Here is an 18586-nt window from a genome sequence, read left to right as displayed (position 1 = left end):
TTTTGTCTTGCATAAATTGTCAATCTGAACTCATTCTGAGCTTGAACATTTCTACCACCTTGCTTACAATACATTCTTTGCTTTTGCAATCATCTTCAATCACTTACTCTTGATTCCCTTGCTAAAAAAAATCTCAGTCAATAAGTACTATGTGTATTCACATTTATCTCCCTTGACTGCTCCCTCTTTTCTTTTTCATCAGAATTTTAAAATCAGATTTTCTTCCTGAGAACTTTCCAACTTTCTTTATGTGGCTTTACCTGCTAAAACTTTAGACTGTGGAATCTAACCTTTACTCTCTGGATTCATTGAAAAATACTTTCCCCAAATCTAGAGTATGTAGCAGAATATGCCTACCTTTCTCACTCAATATATATATCAAAATCACTAGAGCAACATCTGCTTGTTTATTTATGTAAATTGGAGATAGTCAGAGAGGCAGTCACTACCATCTAGCTGACCTAGAAAGTTCTTGCAGACAGCAGAATTTGAACAGAGACTTGAAAGAAGCTAGAGAAATTAATAAACATAACATTTAGTACTTATAAACTATTTCAAGGTTTACAAAGTGCTTTATATTTATTGATGCTCATAACAATCCAGGGGGTAGTTGCAATTATTATTCCCATTTTATAGATGAGGAAATTGAAATTGAGAAAGATTGTCACTTATCTACAGTCTCACAGCTAATGTGTCTAAAGTGAGCTTTGAATTCAGTTCTTCTAAATCAAAGTCCACTATTCTATCTCTCATGCTGCTTACCTGCTCACTGTGATGCCCACCTGCTTTAGAGGTAAAGCTAGGAGATTAAATAAAGTGGGAGAGCTTTCTAGGCATGCAGGATCACTGATTCACAAGCACAGAGTCTAGAGATAGAATATCATGTGTAGCCAGGGGATCATAGAATGACACAGGGAATAAAACTGGAAATTTTGGAAGGGTCCAGTTCATGAAAAGCTTTAAATATCAGACAAGGAACTTTAAATTACTTTTATTATTTTAAATAAATAATATATCACATTTATATGTATATGAGTATATATCCCCATATTTTATAATATGATGCTGTTTAATTAATAAAATAAAAATTCATGAAAAATGTTGAATTCATAGTTGTTTTTGGTCATCATGTTTGTTTTCAACCACTAACTACTAAAAATGCAATTATTGGCATGTGTTCATCTGCACTTTTGGGGACATTAGTTAAAGAGATTTGGGAAAAATGGCTCATTCATGAACTGTTGATGGAACTGTGAATTAGGTCAAACATCTTGGGAAGTAATTTGGAATTATATCCCGAAAGTTCATAAGCAATACCATGCCCTTTGAACTATCAAAATCACTACTGGATCTATGCCTCCAATAAAGAGGTAAAGATCCTTTATGTACAAAAATATTTATAACAGGTCTTTTTTTTTTAGTTACCATTTACTTATATATATATCTGTTACATATATATATAAAACATAATATAATATATGCAATTTGTTATAAGTATGTAATAAATTATACTAAATATGCTTATCCCAGAGAAACAAATTCTCATATTAGCTGTGTTCAGAAATCTGTCTTATTCATTTTTCATATCCTACTCTTCTCCCTTCCTCAAAAAGGCAGATAGTAAGATATAGATTATACATATACTATCATATAATGCATGTTTTCCTGGTTGTCATGTGAAACAAGATACATTTTGCTTACAATAGAGATAAAGTCATGGAGGTAATAAAGTGTATTCAGACTGACTATTTCTTCTGTGGCGGTGGATGTCCTTTTTTTATCCTGAATTTCTTGGAGTTATCCTGGATCCTTGACTTGTTGATAAAAGTTAAGTCATTTACAATTGATCTTCCTAGATTATTGTTACTGTATAAAATGTTCTCCTGGTTTTGCTTATTTATTTAGTGGCAAAGACCTCAAAACCAAGGATGTGCCCATTGGTTAAGGAATGACTCAACAAATTATGGCATATCAATGAGATGGAATATTATTGCACTATAAGAAATTAGTGAGGGGATGGTTTCAGAAAGATCGGGGAAGATTTATGTGATATGATGCAAATTGCAGTGAGTAGAACCAAGAGAACACTTTATATTCTAATATCAATATTGTAAAAATAAAAGACTTAATTACTCTGATCAACAAAATAATCAACCATGATTCCAGAGGACTGATGAAAATGAATGTTGCTTACTTCATGATAGAGGTTATGTATTAATATGTAGAATGTGAAAAGCAATTTTTTAATGTAACCAAAAAGGGAATTTTCTTTGCTTAACTATGCTTATAAAAAGGTTAACCTTTCACAGAAACTCTTTTCCTATCCCTTCTCTTTCCTCTCAATGGGGATAGAGAGGGACAGATATAAGTTCTGAATAAAGAAAAAAATTTTAAAGAAGGGATCTTGATGCTTTAAAATGTTGTGAATCACTAATATGGCCCAAATATGGTCATTTTACAGATGAGAAAATCTGTTTCCTACTATTGATACTGTGGACTCTTCTTTTCCTTCTCTCAACTGCTTATTTCTCTCTTTTCTTTTCCATCATCTCTCCTCTTTTTTTTCATATATTCCCTATTTTCTCTCTTTCTTTCTCATTTCAGTATTTTATAGTTTAAATTTCACGTGTGCACTAAATTTTAAAAATTTAAAATGCTGTTCTTTTAGAACAAACAGCCCTCGTTAACAATATCTCACCTAATGTATTTGCAGAAAGTCACATTAAATAGAGTAGACCATGCCAGATAGTCAACCTTTACTCTTTTTGTGCCAACAGCTTCTAGAGCTAAACTCAGCATGATTAATACAATGTCCAAGATCCGAGGTCAAGAGAAAGGACCAGGCTATCCTCAGGCTGAGGCCCTGCTTGCAGAAGCCATGCTGAAGTTTGGAAGGGAGCTTGGTGATGAATGCAACTTTGGTAATGGCTGCAGCATTTATTCCTAATTATCTTGCTTGTAAGATAATTGCTTATGGTGATAAGAAAGTTGATTTTAAAAACTGAGATCAGAAAGCAGCATGGCGGCTCAGTGGACTGAGTACCAGGTCTAGAGACAAGAGGTCTTTGGGTTCAACTCTGGCCTCCGACACTTCCTTCCATTTAGTAACAATTCTAAGATAGAAGGTAAAGGTTTTTTTTTTTTTTAATGAAATCAATAGTGCATGTCTTGTCACTATTTTCATTTGGGTGAAATTGTTTTCAGAATGTTTGCTTTGATCTATGATGTGTTTGTTTCATTTTGTTTTATTTTGTTTTTTTTTAGTCTCTTTCCTTGAGCAGGGTTTAACTATGAAAAAATGACTTTAGTAAACTTTCAAGCACCTTGCAGTTTCATACTAAGAGCTCAAAGAGTTATAATTTGAAAATAAAAGAAAAATTGTATTTTGTTTTGTTTTTATCATTTTACAGGAACAACACACTATAAAAAAATGCAGTTTCTTTGACCATGTGCCGTAGCTCATTTTTCTTAGTTAATAATTTCTTTGAGCTTAAGAGCATTATCTTCTCAAATTTCCTTTGGAGCAAGTCTGAATTTCCACTAGAACAGTAACTGAGATTATCGTGGTCTCAAGTACAGAGTTGTTTTTAACTCGCCCCTCATCTTTATTAATGGAAGAACCCATTTCTACTTTGTATTTGAAGATTAAAAGAAAAATACTTTCCTGTTCCAGGCCCAGCCCTTGGTGATGTAGGGGAGGCCATGAGGGAGCTTTCAGAGGTAAAAGATTCTTTGGACATGGAAGTGAAGCAAAATTTCATCGATCCTCTCCAGAACCTCCATGATAAGGACCTACGGGAAATACAGGTATCTGTCACACTGGATGTGGGGAAATAGAGAGTTTCTTTCTTAGCTACATGCAATAGTAATGCTTGTTATAATAGATAATAACATCAAAAATAATCACAATGCTGACATTTATATAACATTAAAAAGTTTGCCCAAAAAACCCTTTATTATATATTTTCTCTTTTGTGTCTGCAACTTTATGAGATTTGTACTGTATATATCATCCTAACTCTTTTATAAATGAGGAAAATAGGATGGAAGTTAATCAATTTTATTTTTGACACATAATTATTAAATGTTAGAGGTGGGATTTGAAACTAGTTTTTTTCCTCAACTTTAAGACTAGCCTTCTATGCATTTTCCCATTATTTACATTTGTAAATGGTAATACTAATAATAATCACTAGTTAAACAAGTGTTTATTAAGTAGCTGATATGTGCCAAATACTGTGCTCAACTATAGATACCAAAAGACAACTCACTGTCTAATGGGGATCAGGAGAGGGCCAAATGAAAACTGCCAAGTACAGGACAGGATAAATTGGAGGTAATCAACAGAGTGAAGGCACTAGCATTAGAGGGGATCGGGAAAGGATTCCTGCAGAAAGTGGGACTCTAGCTAAGATTGGAAGGAAGACTGAGCAGCCAGGAAGCAGAGGTTGTGAGAAAGAATGGTTTATCTGAGTAAAAGGACGGGGAGGGTCAGTATCATTTGATTATAGAGTACGTGGAGATAAATAAGGTGTAAGAAGAGTGAAATAAAGGAGGGGTCTAGGTATAGAGGGTTGTAAAAAGGGTTGTAAAAAATATATTTAATCTTGGAGGCCAAAAGGGAGCCAGTGGAATTTATTGAGGGAGGTGGTTGAAAGAAGAGTGGGTAGCCTGGTTTGATTCATGCTTTAGGATGATTCATGTGAAAGGTGCGTGGAAGATAGATTGGAGTGAGGAGATATTTGGGGCAGGGAGAAATGACGGTGGTATAGACTGGTCATGAAATTGAGGGAATGTCCATCAATTGGGGGATATCTAAACAAGTTGTGCCATATGCTTGTGATGGAATATTATGTTTAATTTAAAAACAAAACAAGGTAAGACCCACATGAAATGTTAAAGAGCTAAATGAACAGAATCAAGAGAACATTATATACAGCAACAGAAATATTACTTGAAGAATGACTTTTGAATGTCCACTTCCTGAGAAAGAACTGATGAATAGAAACAAGCAAGACATACAGATATAGATATAGATATAGATATAGACAACACACACATATACATACCTATAGATATTTTTGTCAAATGATTTCTTCTTCAGGTCAGGGAGAGTAGAGAGGGAGGAAGATCCACAAAATAAAATTTAAGAATAGTATAGGCATGAAGTGATAGGAGCCTGTCTCTAGGTGGTAGCATCACTAGGGGAGAGAATAATAATTATGGCTATGATATCACCTACCATGTTTGCTTCTTGGTGTTTGACTTATAAAGCACTAGGGAAAAAAAGAGAGGCAGTGTTCTGTACTGGGAAGTCACATAATCTCTCCAAACGTCTTTTGTAACATGGGAATAAAAGAACCTGAACAACCTATTTAACAAGCTTGTTGTGAGGAAAGCACTTTATGAACTTTACTAAGTCACATAAATGTCAGCAACTTTTAATGATCCACTAAATCCCCTTTCTGATGATTCTGTTAGGGTAGAAGTGATCTGGGTTCTTGATACTGTCTGGACACCAAAAAAATCTAGTAAGGCATCGTTCGGAAGTGCTTCTAGTATGGGCTGCATGATGGAAAGACTTCATCTAACTAACTAGCTCATTTTGGAGTGACTTACCCCCAGCTTTGATCACAGGGGAGGGAAATTTTGGACTATAACAACTCTCGAAGAACTTCTACAAAATTAGTGAGAGGTGTACAATCTAAAATTATATCTCTAATAATAAAAATATTATATTTTTATGAGGTTTATTAAGGATCATTAGAAATCAAGGAATAAAGAGGATACAAAACAAAAACCACATGCCCATGGCTGATTAGCCCTTTTAAAATCCCCACACTTAGCTTACCACCATACTTGCTGCATCATCTCAAAGAAAGAGAGCCCATGGGAGGAGTTACCTCCAGTTAAATACCAATAATGTGATCCTGCCAATGTCGAGACACAGGAGAGATTATAGGGAATTTTGGGAAATACTAAGGACTTCTAGGGAATGAAGTCAGAGGTTCAAAAATCTCCATTCATACAAAGGTCATAGTTTGCTTTGGTAGGGAGAATTCTCATCCTGACCAAATCAAAGATTTGTAAAGTACTGTCTCTGTTATTTCTTCTGGCATGGCAAATACGATAGCCTAAAAGAAATAATATCCTTTGTGCCAAACACAGTTTTCCATAACCTTTTAGATAGATACTTTGAGAATATTTTAAAAAAATTATTGCTATATTTTTTATTATCTTTATTTCCCAATACTTCTCTTTTTTCCCTCCCACCTAAAAAACCAATTCTCAGAACAAAAAAATAAAAAAGAAGAAAATAAAGTCTCATTTAGACAACTAACCAACACATCAACTATTGTTATATTCAACCATGCATGTTTTGTACCCATGGCACCCTATTTTTTTTCTTTTCTCATCTTTTTTCTTTGGGGCCAAATTTAGTCATCATTATTACACTGTGTTCAATTTTTATTTTTGTTGTTCTTGTTGTTCTTTGGAGGAACATTTCCTTCTCCAGAAGGATTATTATTCTTTTTCAGAGAAGCACAAATATATTAATTAACCTATAATTCTCTGTGTTGATTTCACCCTATGAAATGCCAGCTGTACCACTGATGACAATTTAGTAGTTTGCTTAAATGAGCAGTTATATTAACACTGAAAGCTTGTGTGTTTTCATATTTTCATAACAGCTGTCAGAACTGGAGAAAAATACCCAAATGTCATTTTTTGAAAACCACACAGAACAATTGAGCTTTTCCTTTGATGTACACATTTCAGGCAACCCTTGCAAAGGGTATCATTTAGGAAGGCAATTTCCACTTCTTCCACTCAGGTGCATTTTTTCTATGTAAACAAAGTTATGATATTGAAGCAGCTCCTGGTACCATTCAGGTCGCATGGTGGGAACTCAGTAAATTGAGTTAATGAATGTGTTATGATGCCTAGAAATATCCCCCAAAAGGATATCTTCTAAGGACTCTACAATGTGCTCACATGAGAGCCTTGATCTGTAACTTTGAAGGAAGATATGGTGGGCAAAGAGCCCAAGATTAGAAATCAAATGGTTTCAGTCCAAGTGAAAGAATATAGAGTAGGAAGGTCATTTAGGGATCATCTTGTCCAACCCTCTTTTTTGAAAGATGAAGAAACCGATATACAGACCAGGGAAGTGATTCACCAGTAAAAGGTAGTAGGACCAGGATTCAAACCTATCTCCTCTCACAGCGAGTCAGAAGCCCTTACTGTCTGTCTTTGCTCTCTTCTTTATGAATTGTTTTTTTTTCCTCAAAAGAGTTACTTCATTTTAAAGGATCTTAGCCTCTTCATTTATAAAAAGAGAAGGCTGGATTAGATGCTCTTCAAAGCCCCTTCTAATTCTAAATTTAGATATGCTGTCATCTTTCAGTATCATTGCAGAAAATTATTTTGCTTAGAATGCTAATACTAACAGTGATAATTTGAGACATAAGGAATTAAAAAATTTTAAGTTTCTATATGAATGCAAATATTCTTCCTAAGAAGATTTGTGTGGGGTGGGTATCATACCCTCTTGTCCTTTTCAACTCCTCCCCCATGTCCTAGTACTTTTCCTCCCCTCCCTGCTTACTCTTCACAGATGGGAACAAAGGGAAAATTAATAGAAGGGACAGCCACACTTTTCACCAACTCAGAAGCAGCAGAATAAAATTAAAGTTACTCAAAGAAGAACTGAGAGGTATCATAGCTTAGTGGGTAGAGGACCAACCTTGGAAACAGGAGCTGCCTTTGACTCAAATTTTTGTGACTTGTCCATGGTTACATAAAAGGTGAAGTGACTTGTGTAAGGTTACACAGGCTATAAGTAGAAGAGCCAGGATTTGAACCCAGGTCCTTTGATTCCATGTTCATTAGTCTGTCTACAGCCCCAGCCTCCTCATCTTCATTCAGTGAGATACCTATATTAAGTAAACAAAAAATGTAAAATTTCCATTTTAGTTCATTTCCTTTTCTCATCCTCAACAGGAGACTTTTCCTAAATAACTTTAGAGCACACATTTCTTAATTAATTGAGGCCCTCAAAAAAACTATGATTTCCTCTTTGTGGGTATACTCATGCATATTGGAGCCATTTCATAGCTTAATAGATAGCTTCTTGAGTTGCTGAAGCCAAACCCATTTCTTATTTGGTGACCAACCTTCTGGGGAAGATAATTTACTGAGAAATTATAAATCAAGCCAACTCCTGACTACCAGCACAAGAATTTTGTCCCCTTTGGACTCATATAATCCTAGGTTAATTTCTTCTTGACTCATAACTTATATGTGATGGTGATCAGACAATAAAAGGAGACTTTAGTATTAGTAAGATTAGGAAAATAAATTTGTAGCAATAAACAGTTAAATAAAATGCTTATACTAGTACCAAACAGTATGCTGGAAACCCTCATTTCTCAAAAGCTAGGTCAATAGAGCAGAAACTGCAGAAGATCCCATTAAAATGAAAAAAGCTCCAGATATTAGCCTGGCAACAGACTGTGTGACTTTCATACTGGTTCTGCCTAGCTGAGAGAATATGATTTATTATTAAGTTTATTGGTTACTAAGAAATAAATTATTTGGCCAGATAAAGGCTATTTTTTCGAAGGGAAGAAGCATCAGAATAGCATAGGTAGATTTAACCTCTTAGTGTACGAAAAAACTCTTTAAGATTATGAGTGGTAGAGGAGGTGCCCATCCAGACAGGTTGAGAGAGTTCTTAACTGGGAACTCATTAAGCTGAAGACATCACAGATCTAGAGAGAAGAAAAATAGATTATACTAGGGAGGGAAACAATTGCAGATCTTTTAACAAATTATAAATAAATAATAAAAATAATAAATTCATAATTTACATTTCAAATAGCTCATTCAAATAGCCTCCCTTTTATTTTTTGTTTTACTCCTCCACACCTTGAACTGGAGGCTAGCTAGAAAAGTGAGACTGAGTTGCTAGAGGTGTTTCTTGTATCCTCCCATTCTTAAATATCTTTTTTTGATAGGGTTTTCTTTTAGTTAGTCACTGAAAATTATTGCTTCTCATCTCACATACTAATAGTTTCAGCTTCCACATTCTTTTGAAAGCTAAGAAGATAACACACATTTGTTGTCTTTCTTTGTGCCAGACATTGTGTTAAGCACTTAACAAATATCTCATTTGATCCCCACAAGAACCCTGTGAGATAGATGACGTTATTATCCCTATGAGGAAACTGAGGCTGACAAAGGTGAGGTTACTTGCCTTGGATCACACAGCTAATTAAGTATCGAAGGCTTGATTTGAACTCAATCCTCCTGACTCCAAGTGTAGCACTCTTTCTGCTCTGCTGTCTAGCTGTATATATCATGGATATAAAGCAGAGTGACTTGGAAAAAAAATGTTTTTTACCTGTATTTTTAAATTATAATAATAGTCACAAATAATAGCAAGAATTCACTTTTACATGGGTCATTTAGGTCTATAGTCCACTAAAATCTTCTTCCAGGTTCTCATTGTGGAATGTCGTTGACTATGTTTTCAAAGTTGTGCTCAAAGACTGATGTGAGACACTCTTAGTTCTACCATGTTGGAATGCCTTTGAGCACAGTTTAGTAAAAGAAAGGACCACTACATCTGTTGTCTAAGTCCCCACCTAGCTGAGTGTACAGAGAGAGCTTCACCACAAAGATTCCAGGTGATTTTTTTTTCTCTTTTTGGCTACTGAAACTCATTAACTAAAGCATGGAAGAAGTTATTATCTTGATTAGTAAAGGTAATAACAATGCCTATGAAATCACAGATAATTATAGTATTAGAACAGCTGAAATTTGCAAAGTGTTTTCCTCAAAACACTTTATGGAGGTAAGTAGTAAAAATCACTAAAAAGCCAGCCTTGGAGCCAGAAGGTATGAGCACATAACAGATATGTGATCCTACACAATTTTTTGAAAACCCTTACCTTTTGTCTTAGAATTGATACCAAATATTAGTTCTAAGGAAGAAGAGTGGTAAGAGCTAGGCAATTGTGGTTAAGTGACTTGCCCAGGGTCACACAGCTAATAAGTATTTGAGGCTAGATTTGAACCCAGGACCTCTTATCTCCAGTCCTGGTTCTTTATCCACTGTGCTACCCAGCAGCCCCTGCAAGTCACTTTTTTTTTCAATTCACTTTTAATGTTTCATTTAATGTTTCAGTTTTTTGGGCAACTCTCTGGAAGACTGGTTACAGAGAAGATACTGACTTGCATTGATAGAGAAAGTTTTCTTATCTGAGAATTCCCTAAACTAGTGAATTCATAGATTAAAGTCCTTCCCCCTAACCTATGTTTTATGTAGCTAATTACAATTTTAAGGATTTTCCAACTGTGAACTCCCTTTAGATTTTCAATAACTGTGAAATAGATAAGGAAGGTATCATTTCCATTTTATAAGCAAGTAGACTAAAGTTTGGAGAAATTAAGTGATTTACCAAAAGTTTCATAGATGGTGTGATGGAATTGAGATTAGCCTGCAGGTCTTCCATTTGTTCCTTCTCTGCTTCTATCCCGTCCCAGTGAGAAGGCTTTCCCTTCAGAAGCCCTCCATCAACCCTTTCTGACCTTCAATTTTTCAGCATCATCTAAAGAAGTTGGAGGGTCGACGCCTGGATTTTGATTACAAGAAGAAAAGGCAAGGCAAGATTCCAGACGAGGAGCTTCGCCAAGCTTTGGAGAAATTTGATGAGTCTAAAGAAATAGCGGAGTCGAGCATGTTCAACCTCCTGGAAATGGATGTGAGCGGATTTCTGACCATTTTTATTTGGGCTTGGCATTTAAATTGTGATTATATGCTTATTTCAACACATCAACACATTAATTAATACCCTCAACATCTCAATTACCCTGCTTTAAACAAGGGCTTAGGTAAGTGGTTGGTGTCATTGAACAAAATATGATTGATGAGGATAAGCTAGAAAGGTAGATATTTTAAAAGGTTAACAACTGCAAAGAAAAGCAAAGAACAGTGTTCTTTATGGCATTTTTCACTGCGGTACCCTGAAGGGCTGCCACTTACATTTGTCTAACATGTTGAAATGTACAAAATGGTTTCCCTGTGACAATCTGTATTAGATATTATTAATAAAAGTATTATTTTTATTAAATGAAGAAATGAGACTCAAAGCATTAATGACTTTCTCAGGGTCACAAAAGTAGCAATTATCAGAGCCAACTGGACCCAATTTTCTTTTCTCTACAAGAATACTCTTTTCATCACTCCATCACACACTTTAGCATATTAGTCATCATGATGTGTAAGGATTTTGTATGAAAGATAATATCCAGGAAATGTGCATTGAGAAAAGGGAGTCATTTAGTAAGTCAGTCATTTAATAAAAGCAGGACAAAACTAATGGACAGATACAAGACAAGAGGAGAGTTTTCAACTGTTTGGTGAAATCTCTATATGTAATTTCTCAGAGACCATGGACAAGAATCATACAATTTTGGAAAACTGTAAATGAATTTTGAGGTACATCATTAGAGAAAATGTTCACATTAGTGAGAGATAAATTCAATTTAATCCATAGAAAATTCCTCTAAAATGTAGTACAGTGGGGAGCTAAGTGTCTCAGTGAATAAAGAACCAGATGAAGTGGTGAAAGGTCCTGGGTTCAAATATGGCTTCAGATATTTCCTAGCTTTGTGACCCTGAGCAAGTCACTTAACCCTCACTGCCTAACCCTTACCACTCTTCTGTCTAGAAATCAATACACAGTATTGATTCTAAGATGGAAGTAAAGGTGGTTGTTGTTGTTTTTAATAAATCTCATAGCATCACTTGTTGAGATGTTGAAGAATGTTTTGGACAAACATCTATAGTGGTTATTGACCATGTAATAAATCTTTATAATATCCCTGGGAGATTAATGGTATGAGAATTATTACATTGTAAGAGTGGAGTAGCCACTGTTGGAAGCCATTTTCATTCTTCCATGATGCCATGGGCTCCTTTGGTCTACTTTCATAGGTACAAAACGTCAAAATGAGTCATATAAGCACTTCAGGCTTTCATGCACTTACTTTTTCTCACTTCCCAGTCAACATATTGGGATAAGGAGGATTGAAATCTGGAGGACACAGTTACTAATGACCACATTGTTGAGAAAAAACATGTTCTCTGTAGCTTGCAGAGCCACACATGAAGTGAGGAGGGGAAGAGTTGATTTCACTAGCATTTTCTACTGAAGTATGTAGAGGATCTAGAGAGTCATAATGGACTGGAGTAAAAATAGTTGTACAGAAACTGCCCATTTTTTGGTAGTGGAGAGTAGGTGAGTAAATTATTTTTTTTGGCATAGGCAGATATTTGATGTTTTCTCATATTTAGGGACTGATTGGTAGAAGCTAGAAAGAGAGTGATGGTGGGGCTCAGCTTCTGTTTAAATCCTTGTATCCTCATTATTTTTTGAAAAGGTATTTGTGGGATTGACATCAGTCTTGGAGACCTTGGTATATACTGATCCAGAAACCCCAACACATCATATACCCTGATGGGCAAGTGAGACAGTTTGAAGTTTGGCATTCAGATTCCAGCTAATCTTGGAAATCACATTGTTCCAGATGAGATTTATCTCTATAGCCTGTCCATAAATAAAGTGGCTTTTTTGGGGCACTGAACAATATAATACTCCCAGCTTCTGAAAATTGCTATAATAATGCATAGGTCTACCTTCATCTGTCCTCTACTTGATTAGACATCAGCAATGTCAGGATTAGAGGGATGGTGGCAGAGAGAGACATCCTGAATGTAGTAGTGACTTAAACAGTTTCCTTAAAAACCATTAGTATGGGTATGGGGCACACATATGCTCACCTATTTTGATGCTTCCTTCTAATCAGTTAAACTGAGGTAGGTATATGGGGAAGAACAGGGCTATATGGGAGAGAATTCTATAGTTGACACTTTGGCTTCTCCAAACATTTACAAAATGAACTATGGCTACTCTGAGGATTCAGCAGATGCAGAGGAATCTAGTTCATGAAATCCTATTCCTTAGTCAACCTTGACTACAAGATGGGACCCAGAATCAAGGGTGGTAGCACCTTATGAGAAGAAATTGTTATTTACTTCTTAATACCATTTTGGTTTGAGGTAGAGCATATAGAAATGTTTATTCCAGTTGGAAGGAAAGAAATTAGTTCCCAACATTTTAGCATCTTTCCTGTGAATTCTAGTACCTACTTGAGCATTTAGGGTCCAGTATGTTGTACCAAAAGCCATTCTAAAATCTCATAATTAGCTCCAAGCTTTTTGTTTCTAAATCAGAGTAATTATATTTGTTTTTTCTCACAGAAACACAAAATATTTCAGATGCTTACTTAGAAATATGTCTAATATGTCATAACTCAAGAAACTACATTATTATATTATTATCCCCACGGAGATATTTTGTATACTCACAAAAGAGCATAGTTTTCTTTGCATGACTCATGCTTTTGCATTTCCAGTGAGTAAGTTCAACAGTGAATAGATTTTAAGAATTTCCATTATTAGTTATAGAATTTGCATTTATTGCTCTCAGTTGGATGATCCTGACACTAATAAAGTTGATCAACCTATTAACATATGGCAATTTCAGCTTATTGTGAGTTCATTGATTCACAAATTCAGACACCACCTCCTCTACAAGGACTCTCTTGACTCTCCAGTGCCTCACAATCTCACAAATCACTTTGTATTTATTTTGTCTGTATTTTGTGTGTGTGTGGTGTGCATGTGCATGTCTATGTATATTTCCTCCCTTTAGAAAATTATATATTTGTATATATTTCCACCCATTAGAAAAGCCCCTTGAGGTCATGTACTGTTTTTTAATTGGCATAATTTTGACACAGTGCCCATTGCATAGTATTGATAAATATTTTCTGATTGTGTGAAGGAGTGTCTGTAGAAATGTCCTATGTAGTGTGACTTGATAGCATTGCTCTAAGACTCACTTCTTTCTGTTGATATAGATTGAACAGGTGAGCCAGCTCTCTGCTCTGGTACAAGCCCAGCTGGAGTACCACAAGCAGGCTTCCCAGATTCTGCAGCAAGTTACTGTCAGGCTTGAGGAAAGGTATTGCACCCTTCTGACCAAAATGTTAAGAATAAATTGCCCACCATTCCTGATGGTAAACTCTTCCCTGGAACATCCTATTACATTCATTCACCTTTGTCAAGCATTTCTATTGGAGACTCCCAGAACATAAACTAAGGAGTATTCCCTCTCCCATGGCCCTTACCTTTTCATTTATACTTTTGAGAACAAAAATAATAGACATGCCTAAGTCCTAAGAAGTTATCTTGTGCAGATTTTGGATTTGAATTCATTCATGTTGATAGATACTGCTTTTCATCTACTTTCTCATTTTTGTCTTTCTATTTGTACTTTTTATGATTGATTTGTTCATCCCCTTCACAGGATAAGAGAAGCTTCATCTCAGCCCAGAAGAGAGTATCAGCCTAAACCTCGCATGAGTCTGGAGTTTTCATCTGGAGACAATAGTCAGCATAATGGAGGCTTGTCTCATACTAGCACTCCTAAGCCATCAGGTCAGGTGCAAGAGAGTATAGATTTTATTGAAACACATGTGGAAAGCTTTCCATCAGAGTCCTTTGAAGTAATCTTGAGATTAATCCTTTTGGATTTCATTCAAGTCACAGTAATTTATTTCTCTTCTTCCCAACTTATTCTTTGCCTGGTTGTAATTATTTGAAAAAGGGTCCCTTCCTCTCTCCCTTTATCTTACATGGCTCTTCTCTCCTTTTTTCCCATTTTTTTCTTTCTCTCCATGTCCTCTTTCTCTACTATTTTCTTCCCTCTTTCTTACTGTTTCTCCTTTCTTTCCCTCCCTCTTTCTATTATTCACTTCTCTCTCTCTCTCTCTCTCTCTCTCTCTCTCTCTCTCTCTCTCTCTCTCTCTCTCTCATTCTTTCATCTTCTCCCCCTCTGCCTCTTTTTTTTCTTTCTCCTCCCTTTATAATCTTTTATTTTTTACATTTTCCTTCCTATTCGCTTTCATCAGAATCTACACATACTGATCTTGTATTCCACTCTCCTAGCACGCTTGGATTTTGAGCATCTTTTTCTTTTCCTTGGTAGTAAATCACTTCCCTTGACATATTGGATCAGCACTGGAAGATTGAATTTCACTTTCCCCTTCCTTTGTTACATGCTCCTGCACCCCACTGCCTACCACATAGAGACAGCCCACCCCCAGGAACATGATGAGTCAGATTCCTTGAACAACACTAGCAGGGATGTCTTGCATACTAATACATTTTGAGTCACGACACCTGCCAGGTTTTCCGACAGATCATTGTGCTGTGGAACTGGGGTTGGTACAATAAAAAATAAACTTTCTTTTCTGTTGGGGAAACGTATACATTTTCATTAATGCATTCTTTAAATTTTCCTCTTTTCCATACAGATAGTTTAAAAAAATCTGTGTGACACATCTGGCAAATAGCCTTCATTTTCAGTGGTTTTGCATTTGTTTTTTAAGCATGTGTGGGAATCTCACCACCTTCTCCCTGAGTCTCCAGTGTTTGGTGTTTTCCTGGAAAAGAAAAATAGACTAAAGATGTTCTTAGGAGGCTAGGATGAAAGAACTAGGAGGTATTAGAAAGCAATTGGAGCCTTTTGTATTGTGTGTATTCCAATGTTCCAATGGACTCAAGATGATGGGACAGAAAACCTTTTTTTGGTGCGGGGGGGGGGGTAGCCTCCAGAACCAGTAAGAATGGCAATTATATATATATAATTGATATATATATATATCATTCCCTTTCCAGAAGTGGAGTACTTAGTTTGATTAATTTGGTGGTTTTTACCACATCCAGGCAATTCTAGCCTTGGGGGACTGGCTGTGGGAGCAGGAATTTATTTACTTCCCAGAAATAGAAGGTGGTAAAGGGAGAACTCTTGATTATAAAAATTTGTCTGAACCATTAGATTTTCTTCGTAATGCTACATTATTTCAACTGCGCAAAATGCTGGAAGGTCCTTTTGTGAAAAAGTCTGACTGTGCTGTGAACTCTCCTTTGATCCTACATCACCTGAGTACTCAAACCTTCTGCTTTGAAAAAATTTTAGGAAGCCAACTATTAACAGTTGCTGTGTTCATCTCCATAGTGACACCCTCAATAATAATCAAAGCTGATATTTGCATCATGCCTTAAGTCTTATGATTTATGCGCTTTGCACATATAGTTGGTCCTCATCCCCTGAAATGTAATCATATCTGTAAAGTAATTAGGGCAGTTCATGGCACATAGTACAAATTTCATAAATACTTATTTCTTTCCTCTCCTGAAATCCACCTGGCGAGGAATGTTGTTTGGTGAATTTCCCTTCCATTTTACACAAGAAGAAATTTCACCATGAGTGATAGAAGGATCAGTCTAAAATTGCAAAGTTAGCAAGTAGCAGACCTAGGATTGAATATCCAGGTCTTTCAACATCAGCCCCAATGTTCCTTTCATTATACCACAGATACCTCAAGAATAATGAAAACCAAATTTGAGCAATAGGTTTCTAGACTCTGAGTCGCAGGATTGACTAAATCTTGGGGGAAGGTATGAAGGGTGCTAGGAATTTTACTGTGGACATCATTTCTCCTTTGAGAGCTTGAACTGGGTTATAGAATAGGGATTGACACAGAAAATACAGGAATCTTCTATCCAGGAAGAATAGATTTAGTGCTAAATGTTTTGTTCTTTCCTTTGCTTTTTCCTGTTTTCCTGTCTCTTAGGTGCCCCAATGGATCAACCCTGCTGCCGAGCTCTGTATGATTTTGAACCTGAGAATGAAGGCGAGCTGGGTTTTAAGGAGGGCGATGTCATTACCCTCACCAACCAGATTGATGAGAACTGGTACGAGGGGATGCTTCATGGTCAGTCAGGCTTTTTCCCTATCAATTATGTGGAGATTCTGGTTGCCCTGCCTCATTAGAATGTTTGGCTGACTGGCTTACCAACTCGTGGCCCAGGTAGTTCAGTTTAATGCCACTGCTTTGGAAATGCTGCTTTAAGCACCTCCCAAGTACAAGCCACAGTGGTCAATGTCACCCAGTCCCACTGAGCATCTTTGGTTCCCATTGGCTGCCCTGCTCTGGCCATGGTGATGGACGATATCTTCCTGCACAATAAATGGCACATGCGACATGCTTGCCAAACAAGGCCAGCCCATGGTCACAGCCAAAAGTTGTTTGCACACTGTAGGGAGACTTGTCACCCTGAGGCATGACCAGGAGGCTAAATGCAGTTAATCCATCCTAATGAAGATAACGTCTATCACCTGGAGGTCATTTTCAAGCCTCTGCTCTCCATTCCAAGAGAGAAATGTTCTTACCACTCTGTGTCCCCCTTCCCAGGATCCCCAGATCACTAAGCTGTCTGATATTGCTTCACCAGCACATTATCTTCTGACCAGAATGAATAATAGTCTTGAAATGTGGTCAGTGAAAAAGGTACAATAGAAGTTTAAAGGCTTTTCTGAAAACCAACTGTCTTTTGTACCCATTATTTTGTACCCTTTATTGACACATCACAAGTTTTCCTCTTCCTTTCTCTTAAAGAAAAGTCTTATTTGATTTCCAGGGGAAAGATGTCCCCAGATGAGGGGAAGAAACATCCTGCAATGAAGCAGAAAGCGGCTTAGGCTGCCAAATAAAATGTGCTTGCTCTGCATAAATAATGCATGAGATCATAATGTTTCTACTGGATAGCCAGGCACAGAGAGGGCACAGGAGGGAAGAGGAAGGAGGGCAGGGAGAAGAGATGCAATTTTACTTGTGTGTGTTCCCTGTGATACTTTGACTTAAGTAAAGCACCAAGAATTATTTATCTCATATTCATAGACCAAGAAATCAGTGTACTCTGTTTATTCTCTTTCCACTGTTCCCTTGTATTCTTTGAACATCATTTGTGCATATTCTGCCCTCAATGAGGACTAAATAATGATTTTTTATTTTTGTGTGTGCTGAGCAATTCAAGGTATGTGGCTCTAGTCAGCTCTCTTACTTCCCTTCCCTTCTGGCCTCATTGTGTGTGTACAGTGCTGTGTGTAGCTTTATTGGTATTTTTTTTTTGTAATGGTTGTAAGAGTACTCTTAGTTGAGTTCCTCAGAGTTCTATTTATCTAAACTGTACAGCCCCTTTCAGAGATTTAATGTGCCGCTTCGGATGTGCCATGTCCATCCTGGATCATGTGAAATGAAAGACCAGCTCCTCTTGCTTCATGTATAAACTATCACAGAAAGCATTGCTGTTTCCAATAAACAACGCGGACAAACAAATCAGAAGGCTGCTTGTTTTCTGTCTGTTTTGCTCTTTTTCTTGTGGAACCCTTCGGTTGGGGTTGGGGAAGGAAGGAGGAATGGAATAAACTTTTATATAGCACCTACTTTGTGCCGAGCAATGTGCTAATGAACACTTTATAAATCTCATTTGGTCCTTAGGATGACCTGCATGATAGGTGCTGTCATTTTCCCCATAGTTGAAAAAATTAAGTGACTTTTGTACAGAATCCATAGCTAGGAAATATCTGAGGTCACATCTGAACTC

The 18586-nt window shown here is 36.5% G+C and overlaps 1 protein-coding gene across 1 annotated transcript in view; it reads left to right on the top strand.

The window, feature by feature from the left end:
* SH3GL2 (SH3 domain containing GRB2 like 2, endophilin A1) overlaps nucleotides 1-18318 on the top strand; it is a 237137-nt gene extending 218819 nt beyond the window's left edge. The window contains exons 4-9 of the mRNA XM_007499610.3: nucleotides 2778-2921; nucleotides 3674-3807; nucleotides 10611-10769; nucleotides 13993-14096; nucleotides 14442-14572; nucleotides 16774-18318. Of these exons, the coding sequence (XP_007499672.1) occupies nucleotides 2778-2921; nucleotides 3674-3807; nucleotides 10611-10769; nucleotides 13993-14096; nucleotides 14442-14572; nucleotides 16774-16973 (872 nt within the window). The 3' untranslated portion in view covers nucleotides 16974-18318. The remainder of the gene's footprint in view (nucleotides 1-2777; nucleotides 2922-3673; nucleotides 3808-10610; nucleotides 10770-13992; nucleotides 14097-14441; nucleotides 14573-16773) is intronic.
* Nucleotides 18319-18586: the final 268 nt, after the last annotated feature.

Source organism: Monodelphis domestica, chromosome 7 (assembly GCF_027887165.1).
Source record: "Monodelphis domestica isolate mMonDom1 chromosome 7, mMonDom1.pri, whole genome shotgun sequence".
Lineage (NCBI taxonomy): Eukaryota > Metazoa > Chordata > Mammalia > Didelphimorphia > Didelphidae > Monodelphis > Monodelphis domestica.
Note: the sequence above shows the minus strand (reverse complement) of the source record. Positions and strands in the feature narration are given on the sequence as shown.